This window comes from Chenopodium quinoa, unplaced genomic scaffold, assembly GCF_001683475.1.
Source record: "Chenopodium quinoa cultivar QQ74 unplaced genomic scaffold, ASM168347v1, whole genome shotgun sequence".
Classification (NCBI taxonomy): domain Eukaryota; kingdom Viridiplantae; phylum Streptophyta; class Magnoliopsida; order Caryophyllales; family Amaranthaceae; genus Chenopodium; species Chenopodium quinoa.
Genome location: NW_018742238.1, coordinates 1253297 through 1267453, shown reverse-complemented (window position 1 = coordinate 1267453; position 14157 = coordinate 1253297). Strand labels below are relative to the sequence as shown.

The 14157-nt window shown below is 34.7% G+C and overlaps 1 protein-coding gene across 1 annotated transcript in view; it reads left to right on the top strand.

Annotated features, from left to right (window-relative positions):
- LOC110735761 (methionine--tRNA ligase, chloroplastic/mitochondrial-like) overlaps positions 1 to 13814 on the top strand; it is a 30657-nt gene extending 16843 nt beyond the window's left edge. The window contains exons 2-10 of the mRNA XM_021915947.1: positions 3268 to 3408; positions 4044 to 4168; positions 5923 to 6016; positions 6508 to 6606; positions 7282 to 7462; positions 7553 to 7668; positions 8543 to 8698; positions 13105 to 13233; positions 13318 to 13814. Coding sequence (XP_021771639.1) covers positions 3268 to 3408; positions 4044 to 4168; positions 5923 to 6016; positions 6508 to 6606; positions 7282 to 7462; positions 7553 to 7668; positions 8543 to 8698; positions 13105 to 13233; positions 13318 to 13485 — 1209 coding nt within the window. The 3' untranslated portion in view covers positions 13486 to 13814. The remainder of the gene's footprint in view (positions 1 to 3267; positions 3409 to 4043; positions 4169 to 5922; positions 6017 to 6507; positions 6607 to 7281; positions 7463 to 7552; positions 7669 to 8542; positions 8699 to 13104; positions 13234 to 13317) is intronic.
- Positions 13815 to 14157: the final 343 nt, after the last annotated feature.

The following is a 14157-nucleotide window of genomic DNA, read 5'->3' as shown; positions in this document are numbered from 1 at the left end:
GACACAAAAACAACTCAAACTTTTTCCTAAGCTAGGTGAAATTCGCGTGGACTCCCATATGCATCAATCAACTTCCACCAGAAAAGTTCACCTACTTACCATAAATGGTAAACAGGGCAAAGCCAAAACAAAAGCACGCATTAGCAAATTGTGCTAAGTAGATTATGTGTGAGATAAGTAAAACATCAATTAAATCATGTACATTTAATTCCAATAATTCCAACGCATTCTTCCCAATATCATACTCATGTAAGAACTTTTACAATTCAATTTTTCTCAAGACAAGTTTAAAACTCAATCGATTACATTTCAAAACCAATTACTCACTAAGTGTGCACACCCCCCAAGTGGTTTACTTTTTGAACAAAGGCCAATCTTGAGGAAAGACTAGGTCATGCAAAGTCCATAGCCTTCTCTAATCCATTCCCTAAGTGGGATTCATAACCATATCGATTGATTGCTTAAAAGCTCCATTTAAAAAAAAATCCGTTACACTTGGACATCAATAATCTTGTAAATCATTTTTAATCCAATCCTTTTTAATAATTTTAATCGCAATTCAAAGTCTCTTTGATTAACCAAAATCATTAATTTCAATCCATCATAAAACATAATTTTATATAATAAAACATAATTTCATACGGGACATAATAAAATATAATTTCATACGGAACATAATAAAACATAATTTCATACGGAACATAATTTCATAAGAACATAATTTCTTAATAAATCATATTTTCATAAGAAGCATAATAAGTCATAATTTCATAAGAATTGTATTAAAACATGATTCCATAGTCAACTTTCGAAGGTATCAAACCACATAACGTACCTTGATCGTAACACGAGCGATTCACACAATTACTTCACTTAATCACGAACACCCTACACACTATTATAACCTTAATTAATATAAGCCTATCAAATAAGCACAACAACTTAAGCTACCCTATATGTGCATGAATTAATTATAACTTATTATTATACTTTAATAAAATAATTTTCTGTTTTTATAATATATTTTATTCAAGAAATAATATACATGAAATTTAATTATAAAATTTTTAGAAATGTAAAACAAGTTTAGGAGAAAAGAGAAATTGAAGGATGAATATGGAAACCAAGGCAAAGGAGGAAGCAAGGTGGCCGACAGTGAGGTGGTGGCTGCCGACGGTGGTGGCTGGTGGTTGCCTGTGAGGGGTCGCTGGTGATGGTGGTGGCCGGAAGTTTGAGGGAGGAGAAGAGGAGAGGAAACCGTGAGAGAGAGAGAGAGAGAGGGAAAGAGAGGAAGATTTCTTGAGGTTTTTAGTGTGTGTCTTGGGGTGTTTGGAAGGGGTATTTATAGGTGTTTAGGCGATGGGTTTATAGCAATTTAGGGTTGTATAATTTATGGTAATTTCAAAGAATGGAAATTAGGGTTTTAAGGGTTTAGGAAATAATTAAATGTATGGAAGAATATTAGATTTTATTTGGTCATGAAATTTTTGTTTAGCAAGTTTTGAGCTTGGAGTGCACGTATAGAATAAGATCAAATAAATTTCAGATTTAAGAGTAGAATTAAGGAATAATAAAGGATTTTTATTTTTAATAAAATAAATTTAAATCATTTAGAAAAATCATGAGTGGCCAAAAATATTAAGCTCAATATCGCTCAATAATTTTGGTCCCTCTATGTTAATTTTATAGATTTTGTAAAATAATTTTTATGCCTAAATTTAATGATCCAATAAAATTTATTTTGTGAAAATTAATAATTGGGAGATAAAATCAGATTTTCATTATTTATAACCGAAAAATATAATGAAGAATTTTAGTTTTATTAGTTTAGGAAATTAGTCTAATTTATTAGATAAATTGGGGTGGCCGAAAATATTAACTTATAATTATATATTTTATGAAAATAATTAATTAAATCATATTTTTATTATATGAAATCCGAAAATACCATTTAATTTGTTTAGGAAACTAATTTAATTAATTAATTTATAAATATATATTTCATGAAAATAATTAATTTGGAAAGATATTAAAACAATTCAGATTTTTATTATATGAAATCCGAAAAATACAATTTAATTAGTTTAAGGAAATTAATTTAATTAATTTATTTTAACCGAATTAATACAATTTCGGTTTATCTATTTAATTTTCGAGAAATCAAAAATACTATTTATAACATAGGTATAAAATGGTTTCATTTATTGGATTATCCATTCTAATAATAAGACAAATACTTTAGGCGCCAAATTCAAATATCATTTTGGCTCCAAAACTAAAATACTCCTTGGAAAAATAATTAATTTAAAAAATACGTCAAAAATACGAGACTAAATACTCTTTAATTTAGAAAATACCTTTAAAAAATACGGGGTATTACACTTAATCTCCATGAGGATGGAGTGACAGTCTTTATTGAATTCGTACTTTGGGGAGTACGTTTTCGTTTCTCTCTTTTTCTCCTGGGACGGCTGTTCAGAAGTATCATCCACCCAGACTTCCTTTCTTTTCTTTTCTTTCTTAGTCGGCTGTAATGGTCGACTCTCTTTTTTGTCAGACCTCTTTGAGTCCGACTGTTTACTAATGTTGCAGAGCTCGGTCGCCTGTATATAGGTGTCCGCCTCCATCAGTGCTTCTTGCAGGGTAGCACCCTCTTCCTTATCGAACTTGAAGGCCGACCCATCTTTCAAACCTTTGAAAAAGTCTGTATAGGCCACCTCATCAGACAGTCCTTGAATCTGAATTTTCATCAGATTGAACCGCCTGATGTATGATCATAGGCCTTCCTTCTCTCCCTGCAGTATAGCTCCCAAGTCAAGACTTGTTTTCTTCGCAGGGATGTTCATTGAGAAGTTTGACGCAAACAAGTATGCAAGCGTCCTGAAATTATTGATGCATCCGGCTGGCAGGTTGCCGAACCATTGCTTGGCGACGCCCTTCAATGTGGCCAGGAAGCATCTACACCATGCGGCATCATCCAACCCTTGAAGATACATAAGGTTGGTGTATGCCATTAGGTGGTCTTCTAGGTTGGTGGTACCATCATAGGCACCTACCAGCACATTTTTCACCTTGGCCGGCTATGCGGCCTCAGTTATTTCCTTGGAGAACGCAGAGGGTTGTTCTCCAAGTCTTAGCAGTCGGAGCTGCCAGTCCAAGGGTTGGACATTGTGTGCCGCCTACCCCCCGAAGAGGGTCTGCTGCATGCATACGGCATGTACGGTTGTTGAGGTGCATATGGAGCCGCATGGAGCATCTGAGGACTAGAGTGGGCAGACATGCCGCCTGTCTGGTATATCTAGGAAAGAAGACAATTACTTCTTTGCTTTATCGAAATACCAAGAAAAACTGGAAGATCTCTTAGAGCGGTATCCTGATTTTGTCCAGCCTTCTGCTCGTCTGAATGAGGTAAGATTATTTATTTTTAGTCTTCTGCCTGTAATAGTTGTTACCTTTTGTTAACTAGCTGTCTTGCTTCTATATGGCAAGCTGTTCTTCCTAGTAATGAGTATAGAAGAGTACAGTTTTGGAGTCTGTAAATTATGCAGTTGGCCTGATCCACTTTGGCCCAATGAAGGTGACCCTCTTTTGATCTGACCCGTTATTGACCTGCAGCGACTTTGATCCAACCTCCCATTAACCAGGTCTAATCCTAAGCTATAGCATGAAGAATGTGCTGGAGAAAAAGCTTTCCATCATAAGTTCTTTATGATTCTTAAGTATATCCAGTATGGGAATTTTTTTTTTTTTTTTTTTTTTTTTTTTCGTTATAACTATCACCAGGAATCCATGATTATGGTTTTTGACCTTTTGTTTTCATGGTTTTACAATTGTTCATTATTTTGGGATTTTCTTCTTTCAATTTAGTTGTCACAGATTAAATAACCAACCATATATGTTTGGTTTGATGCATTACTGGTTAGTGGTTAATGGGCAGTTGATCAAACTGCCCTATAAAATTGTTGATTATTTTGGGATTTTCTTCTTTCAATTTAGTTTGTCACAAAAAATCATGCACTCACAACTCGATATATGTATCTTAGGTCCAAGGTTGGGTAAAGACTGGCTTGAAAGATTTCTCAATTTCCCGAGCAGCAGTTGACTGGGGTATCCGTGTTCCTGGAGACCCTAATCAAACCATTTATGTTTGGTTTGACGCATTACTTGGGTAAGGTTCTCTCTAATGTTCCAAAACTTATTATTCTTTTCCTGATTTTTTATATTCTCTGGTTTGATGTTTTTAACTAGTCATCTACATGATCCTTGCTTAAAATGTTTATTTGATGTAGTACTTGTAGCCTTGGAGGGTAAAATGAGTACTTAAAATGATTGTTTTCTAATATCTTTGATCTATGTGCTTCTCTCTCTCTCTCTCTCTGTGTTATATTACCCTACTTTCTAAAAAGTTCAAGCAAACTCTTATGAATAATGTGCGGACATTCATACCCCTCAATATGTTTGTTTACTTATTTGCCCTTATTAATGTTAATTAGCTCTTTTTAAGAACTCTTAAGAATAGTGTGCGGACATTTAAACCCCTAAAAATATTTATTTACATATTTTCCCTCATTAATGTTGCCAACTAAATTTGTGAGGCCAAAGTGAAAGAACTCTCTGCACATGACTATGGCACAAGCATCGCGCATTAGCCGCCCAGTATTTGGAGTAAGTTTTACTATAGTCTTTCTTAACCTATGATTTTCAGATCTCACCTGTGAGTAAACATTCTTAGCATTTTTCTATTAGCTATCTATAATTCTATACCTTGTATAATCTGTTTTCTCTACAGAAACTAAGTCCCCGTATCCTAGGCTGCTGTTTCTCACTTTCGAGGTCTAATATCTTAGTTATCTTTTTTGAAAAATAGGCCCGTGGATCAGATCAATCACCTTCTTGCTTTGCGAATAGAAATGCTTAACTTGTGCTATTGTGGGAGGGTAAATAAGAATGATGTTGCATAGCTATTAGTAGTTATCTGTTTTAACAGTTATTGGATTGTCTTAGTGCCTTGTTGCGTATCTCTTATTTGATCTATTATTTAAAGCCTTGGAGGGTAACTTTATCTCTGATAAATTGGTATTGGATTCTCTTAATGCCTTGTTGCCTATCTCTTAATTGATCTATTATCTAAAGCCTTGGAGGGTAACTTAATCTCTGAGAAATTCTTATTTCATGATGAAAGTTGGTAGGAGTAAATCAAGTGATCTGGATGAACTTTGCTTTGCTTCTTCTTGATTAAATTGCTGTTTCATGTGATGAAGGGTCTATCATTTTTCTCAGTTCTGAGTTTGAGGTTTCATCTAATTGATATTTATCTACTGATAATCTTTTTTCTCCGATCTTGTCACTGTTTGCCCTTACTTTTTAGATGATTATTCATTCAGAATAACTATCCCAGTCTCCACTACTTGTGATAGGGAAAAGAGAAATTATATAGATGGTTTTTTGATGTAATTTGTTGTGCACTGTGGTAGCAATTAATATAGGATCAGGGTATCTATATCTGACCTCCCTCCTTACTCTGCGTAGGGAAGGACCCTCTTGGGCGCCTTGGGGTGATTATATAATTTGTTTAGTCTAGAAGGCCTAGGTTATCCTTTTTGGTTCTTCCTTGGGAAAAGTTTTGAGCACTTGTACCTTTGGAAGGTTTAGGGCTTGATAATGGTATCTGGAGATACTCAAATGGGAAAATAGACTCAATAAATTGCCTTTAGGTTCAGACACAGCTCATTCTTTTGAGGCGGAACATGCTGATTTCAGTGTCATTTAATCTGTCATTGTTTTTGCTGGTGAATTGTTTTTTTTTTTTTTTTTTTTTTTTAACCTTTTTTTTAATTTTTTTTTTTTACCTTAGCACTTTTGCTCACTTTTCTAAACCAAATCTAAGCAATGTTTTTATACATCTGTTATCATGGTCACCAGCTATATATCAGCATTATTGGAGAATGAGGATCAATCTAGTTTACAAGATGCAGTTGCTTCTGGCTGGCCTGCTTCACTTCACTTAATAGGCAAGGTAAGGCTGTTTCCAAGTGCATAATCATTGGTTTGAGGGTGCAGCTCTCCTTTTTACATATCGAAGACAGAATACGATGTGATCTGTCACATCTTTTTTTTTTTACTAGAACAACCCAGCTGGTCTTGCCTATTGTTTCTTTCCCCCTGTTGCACTCATATAAGCCTTTCTATAGCTTATTTGTTGGTTATTGCGTAGGGTTCATGCAAATTTGATTTTCCATTTCTTTTCCTTCTTTGAGATTAAAATGGCTGATTCAAGACCAGGAATTGCTCAGTTATGGTTTATGCAAAAGCACCTTTCTATATCTTATCTTCGTATTGAAATTAAATCGATCAATATAGGGAGCTTGGGACAGACATAAAAGAATAGTGTGACAATTAGTTGGGACGCAGGGGGTAGCACATTTCCAGAGAATAGTGCTGAATATTGTTCGATGATGTGCATTTCATAATGCTGAAAGCTACAATAATCAATTTTCTATTTCACAGGATATATTACGGTTTCATGCAGTGTATTGGCCAGCCATGCTGATGTCTGCTGGATTCCGTCTTCCAAATATGGTTTTTGGCCATGGTTTTTTGACAAAGGTATTGTTGCTTGCTTTATTGCTAACGTATTATTGATCTAGGATTCTAGGTATTTATTTCAAAAAAAGGTTGTGATAGATGTCAAACTTTCAACTTTCAAACACTTGAAAGCATAGTGATGTGAACTCAAGCTGTAGGTTAAGGGGTGCAAATCTGCAATGTTATGTTGCTAGCAAATAGTGAACAAGAAGCTGCTCTTAGAGCATGTAACAAGTAAAGCCCATAGAGTTTGTAATGCTAGTAGGATCTTTGTATTCTATTGTTACTTACAAATTGTTGAGCCTTCCTTCTGCAGTTTACTATGCTGTTATATACATTGATTTTTGGCCTTTATCTTGTCAGACTATGTGACTAGATTATTCAAAGAAGGAACAAATAGAAACAAAATGATTATCTGAAGCTCACTTAATGTGAACTTACAATTTAGCTGTAAAAGTTGGGTCCTATACATAATAACATGCTGTTTCTATCCCAACAAGTAGATGAAGAGAGAATTAAATTCCAAACACAATGTTATTTGCACCTATGCATTGCAGGCTATATCTAATATGGATTTCATATGACTATATATGATGGATGCTATATTGCAAAAGTTGGCTAGTTGCATGTGTCAATAGTTTTTCTTATGTATAAATTTTCATGTTATGCAGCGATGCTTTTTATTTTAAATTATAGGATGGCATGAAGATGGGAAAGTCTTTAGGCAATACTATAGAGCCAAATGAGTTGGTGCAGAGGTTTGGAGCTGATGCAGTTCGATACTTTTTCCTGAGGGAAGTTGAATTTGGAAGTGATGGGGATTACTCAGAGGATCGTTTCATCAATATTGTTAATGCACATCTTGCCAACACTATTGGTGATTCAACTGCTTCTAGTTTTACTTTCTAAAACCTGTAGTTGAAGGATGTATAGTTGTGGTTATCAGGTTGACTTTAATTCTATACAGGGAACCTTCTAAATCGTACACTTGGGCTTCTCAAAAAGAATTGCCAATCAACTTTAGCTTTTGATTCTGCTATTGCTGGTGAAGGGAACTCAATCAAGCTCAAAGTAGAAAATTTGGTGAGGCTGCTGAAATTAAAGTAATTTAAAGATATAAACTAAGTGCTTTTCTATTTCAATTTGTATTTTTTTATTGGAATGGGAAGCTAACACCAGAACATGCCAATCCATATATGAATGGATGAAGTGGCATATTGAAACTCCATGATCAACTATCAATGTGATACTAGTCAGCCATATAAATATGGCATTTTATTTATAAATGTTATTTTTTCCCCCAGCAATGTCATTTCTTATTATAAGTTTTAGAAATATCTCTCTATTCTGAGTCTGAAACTGATACGAGAATAACTTTGAAGTGCTGATCAATGGACTTGCCATGTACATATAAGGTTAATACATTGATTGAAATGTTCCTTTTCTGTAGTAGATTTGTCACATACTTTCAGAGTAGCAACCTCTTCTCAGAAGTAACTTGTTTTTGTATATATACATCTTAAGCATCCCTATTTCGGCTCATTGACGTGGTCCATACATTTATGTTCGTCAATATGAATGAATGAATGTAGTGCAAAGAGTATCTAAGGTTGTAGGAGATGCATCTGCAGAGCCTGTTTTTGGTTGCCAACTGGCCATCATTCTCAGTATTGTAATTCAGACTGTTGAGTTAATGCCTGACTGAGATTAGTGCTAACTATGTACCATATTAAATGTTCTTATATTTTTTTTTACTACGTACTTCATTTTATTGAGCGGCTGCAGTAGCAGTATTTCTTAGCTTATGGACTAGAGAAGCTAAGAGGAACTTATTTTCTTGGGTTTATTTCAGATATTGTGTGTCAACTCCTGTCTGAGCTTTTTCTGATGTTCTGAACTCATTTTTTAATTTTTTTTTTTTTTTTTTTTTTTTTTTTTTGTTTTTTTTTTTTGCCAGGTTGAGAAGGCTTTTACTCACTATCAAAATCTCTCATTGTCTTCTGCTTGTGAAGCTGTACTAGAAATTGGGAATGCTGGAAATGTTTATCTGGATGAGCGTGCACCATGGTCTCTTTTCAAGCAAGGGGGAACTGCTGCAGAAGCTGCTGCTAAGGTTTGTTTGTTCTATATCTATAGCCATTGAATTAGATTATCTTATGTGTGATTAAAGAAACATACTGCAATAAAATTAGCTATGTTTGTGGTTGAGATGAGATACATAGTTGCGTATCTAGTGGGATGGTGGTGTTAAAGCAATGAAGAGGGCAGAAGACCCCATTAACCCATTTGGTCAAGCTTCTCAGTTTTGAGAAATTGAAGTAATGTGTATGGAATGCAATAACTTAGAATTCCAATTGGCCTTCATTTAGTAGAAATAGGTTCAAGGGTTTAGTGTGAGCTTGTGAGGTTCTATTGCTTCACTTATTCTAGATTTAATCTATCAGACATATTGGCTTCACCAACCAACACAGTGTTTTTGAAGGTTTCAGCTCCACTGACTGCTTGTCAACGGAAAACAGACAAACGTCTAGGCAAACCTGTGTATTACTTCTCAGTACCAAATATAAATATTATTAATTTGTCACAACTTGCAAGGCTTACTCTGCAGTGAATTAGAAGAAAAAAAAAAAAAAAACCAAGAATAACTAAGGCAGTCACACCAAATCATAATTTCTTATTGTGTATGTTGCAAGAGATTATCTCCTTCCTTTTATATGTTGTTTCATTTGTCTCATCTGTATTACTTGTATAATGAGCTGATAGCTTGTTTGCTTTAACTCCAAGCTTAAACATGTAATAGATAATCCTCCTAATCCTTTAGATTCTCAATATCATATTAGAGATCATGGTAACCAAGGCAATCGCGCAAAATCATGACCTCTTCCATATATTTTTCTTGTATATATAACTTTTTTTAATAGCAGATTTCCTAGTTTTGTATTACTATCTTGTACACTATTTATACCTGCTTAAAATTTGTATATAAGTTTCTCCTCTTATATGGTATCAAACCTTCATTATTCCCCTCCTTACCTTGCTCTTTTTTTTATCCTACCATCCTCATTCTGTTTTCCTACCATATGGCTACTAATAACAAATCTAACACCATTTCCAACTCTCCTAAACCAGGTCTTTCACCATTCATCAACATCCATTTTCATAACTTAATCAAAACTCACCTCAAAGAGAACCCAAACTGAGGCCATCCTATATCAAACGGCTATATGGTGACAATCTAATCTAGCTCTTGGATGTCATTCACATTTTACAACCTGCCGCTCGTCATGTGAAATCATGACCAATACTAATCCTACCCATTTCACATTGCTACGACAAGATAAGACCATTTTTGGTGCTCTTGTTGACATATTATTGTTTGCCCTTATCATCACTACTAAGTCTCAAGACTTAACATTCTCCTAGAAATAAAAATGTGTATTTACTGGATCGTGACAATTTATACAAGGAAAAGAATAACTTTGAAACATCTCAATAAACATAAAAACAATCTTCAAGTGTATGTAATTCTGCAAGGTGTGTACTCTGTACTCGGCCTTACCTTCACGAGAAAACCTATTTCCCATGAGGATATCTTAGCTAAAGTCTTCAATTACGACTCCTATAAACATGTCATTGATATTTTTAATGCCAAGACAATCCCATGATGTCAATGGTAGGTTTATAAGAATCGATACTCAAGCAATGAAGTCCTTGTGGGCAATTCCATGGAGAATTGGAGAGTGAGTACATTCAAAGATTGTTTGTGTGTTTTTCGAGATCTTTCAAGGTTATCTTTACTTAAGATTACATAGGCAAGATTTTTCCATGCCTCTTAAGGACCTTGAGGCTTCAAGGATGAGAGGAACAAGTACTCAATGTGCCAAGCCTGCCAACAAGTACACCAAAAATGAGCTCATCTTGTATCCATATGTAATTAGCAGGATTAGGATTGACTGTGCCTTTCATATTCATTGAACCTGAACCTGAACCTGAAAAGGTGGTGGCCTCAATCTGGGAATACTATACACAGATACACAAATAAGACAGATTCATTGAAGAATTTACAATTGGTAGTAGATATTCGATTGATAAATGTATATGAATTAAATCTAAATAAACCATTTTGTGAGACTGGTTGCTATGATTGTGAAGGATTGTCCTTTTGCATATTGCTTATGCAAACAGGCTACCAGCTCATTATTATTGATAAAGCTAAGCATAAATTGTATACATATATAAAGAAAAAAATAGTGATTTGAAGTCCCCTTGCTAGAATAATCTCTAAGATCCTAATTGTAGCTACCGCCAGCTTATAAAATGATTCTAAATATCTAAGTCCCCTGCTTCATCAATTTGTAATTGTAGCTGCGGCAAAATCTATAAGATTATTGCATGTCACTGAATCATAAATATGTTGCTTCTATACCTTACAAAACGACTGTAAACCCAAAGCTCATTATTCATTCATATCACTTGCTGATTTCATTTTTCCACCAAAATGCTGCACCAATACATGGAATTTAGTTTCCACCTAACTAATTTCCACATAGATATGATCCATGGTAATTCATAATCAAGTGGTTATGAGGATCTACCATAGAAATAATCAAAAGCACTTATAAATACCTCATTATTCAGCCATAATAAAGGTTCGTTCTTATATTAAATACATAATTTTTGCAGCAACCATTATAGTCACGACCATAGGTAAACATAACCTAAACATATCTACCAGGCAGGTTAACCTTATTCTCATATGAAAGCATCTCACACTATCACTGTATCACCCATACAACAAGTATTGCCTGCCCAAACAAAACAGCTTTAGCTTTATTGTTTGCTGATTATGCCTGGTATTTCTGTCACTCCACATGGGTAAACTCACACAATCTAAGCCATATTGTACTGTGCACACTACATGCAAAGAGGAACCATCAATGAAACTAGCAACAATTTTGCAATTCCTGTTGCTAGCCTGGAGCTCTTGTAAAACTTCCAACCAAGGAAAAAACCTGTGTAAACATGGTTCACATTAATATTATTATGGACCTAAGATCTAAACGTGCTAGATGACCTTATGTTGAACAAAGGGGGTGACCCTAATTTTAACATAGTGACCATTATTATTGACCAGTATATTAAAACTCAAGTTATAAAATGTATTAGTTTCTTATGACCTTTATTATAACACAATGTCTTATTTTAAATAATAACCTTTATTTTAAGTATTAACATAGTGACTTTTTTTTTATTGATGTAACAACCATAATTTAAAAATAGCAACATTTAAACAAAATAACCCTAATATTAGTAGTCCATAATAGCTTAATGTGAAGTTGTGAACTAGGTCTATTTAAGGGTTTGTATCCAACCAAAGAAGCATTCCTGTAATATAGAGTATAGACTGCACGTGAGCGTGACACTGTGACAAGTTATAACTAACTGCTTTCACTTCCCACGTTGCACAGGCCACACAACAAACTACTTTTTACGCCCCACCTAGATACTCTGTCAGATAAATGTTGCTAGCCTATCATGTGCAGCGGGTGCTAGAGATATTCTTGTTTGTTAAATGTAAATTTCTGCAAGTGGCATGGCTTGGACATGAACAAATTATTTTGCCAATGGTGAAGCATTGTCCAGTTTCTTTCAAAATCCAATTTCTGCAAACTTAAATTTTCCACTCAATCTGCTTTCTCTGTCAATTCAAGCTCTGGTTTGTGTGTATATTAATTTTTTGGGTTAGGGTAATATTTATTTTTACAAAAAATCAGGAATATATTGCTCATGCCTAGTCCTCCAGTTTTTTAGATATTGTTTGATTTTCTTGGTTATAGTATTAATGTTTGTTTCTATAGATCTGTTTTTCCAGATTTTTATTTGGTAAATTGGGTTTATTTTATTTTATTTTTTAATTTTTTTTTTTGTTTCAATGATGCTGCCTTTCTGCGCCCCCCCCCCCCCAACCGAAAAAAAAAAAAAAAAAAAGGCAGAAGGGAGAACAGGAAGGACTGATGATTGCAAGATGAGGATAAGTCTAATGATATGTCCACAAAGCATGGGTAATAGATGGGAATCATGAGATAAAGTTAAAATGTATTATATTCAATCAAAAAATGGATTTGCTTGAAAAAATTTATTGTACTGTATAATTTATTAATTTTAATGACAAAGAATAAGAGATCTTTCATGTGGTAATCTTGGGCTATGGCTAAGAAGTGGAGCCTCCAGATCACTCAGCTTGTCCTCTAGGACAGGATATGTTTAATATACCAATATATGCCTTTCAGAAATTACTTGAAGCACGTTTGAAACTAAGTGGTCGAAAATTCAAAGCTTCCCCAAAAATAGTTTCTTAAATCTGCTTCTAGGGAGTAGATATTGTTTACCAAAAGCTTATTGTATCGAACTACAAAACAGTTTTCAATATGATGTGGCTTGTGACTTTTTGCTTTATTTCAATTTTGTAAAATTAACTCCTCTGTACGAGTAAATGTAAATCCTTCTATACAAATGCAGGATCTTGTAATCATACTGGAAACTATGCGAATCATTGCCATTGCATTATTGCCAGTTGCTCCAAGCCTATGTTGGAGAATATACTCTCAGCTTGGCTACACAGAAGATGATTACAATGCTCTGACTTGGGTCTGTATCTCTTTGCTTCTCCTTTCTTCTCCCCATTCTAATGGCTACTGAACATACTGAATTGGTTTGGATTTGCATATGCAGAATGATACTAAGTGGGGCGGTCTAAGGGCTGGGCATCTCTTGCCTGAAGCAAAACCTGTCTTTGCCAGGATTGAGCTCATTACTGACTTAGATGATGTTGGGGTACAACCAGCTAAGAAGACTTCGAAAAATAAGGAAAAGAAGGCTGCTAAGGCTCAAAGTGCTTAGACGCCTGGTTTTCCAACTTGCGGCTCTTATGTTGCTTATGCCAAGCTATTGGTTACCATCTCTGGAGAAGTAAAATTATTTGTTCGATTTCAAGATTTTTGGAGATCTATTGGACTAGCAGCCAATTCTAGGATATTTTCTGCTTTTTGAAGCAAATGTATGCAATTTCACCAGTAAATTTATGAGTTATATAAATGTTGGCGATAGGATATTCTCTGCATTTTGTGAAGCAAATGTGTGCAATTTTCAATTTTCACCAGCCATGATTGATTTTTGCCAAGCTTAACCGTGGACATTATGAGTGATATAAATGTTCAATTCATGTCGTTTCACCTGGTCGATTTTCTAGAGTATATTTCCAAGTAGCTTAATGGACCTTCTTATTATTTGGTATATCCAAATAATATATAGGTTTATAGCTTGAACATTGTGTATAGTTTCGAAAATTAGAGAAATACCCTACCCCAACTCTCTCTCTCTCTCTCTCTCTCTCTCTCTCTCTCTCTCTCTCTCTCTCTCTCTCTCTCTCTCTCTCTCTCTCTCTCTCTCTCTCTCTATTGAGTTAACTCACTAATTTAATGGGTGACTAGAGGTGGGAAACGTGCTCTCTCTCTCTATTGAGTTAACTCACCAATTTAATGGGTGACTAGAGGTGGGAACGTGCTGGGCTGC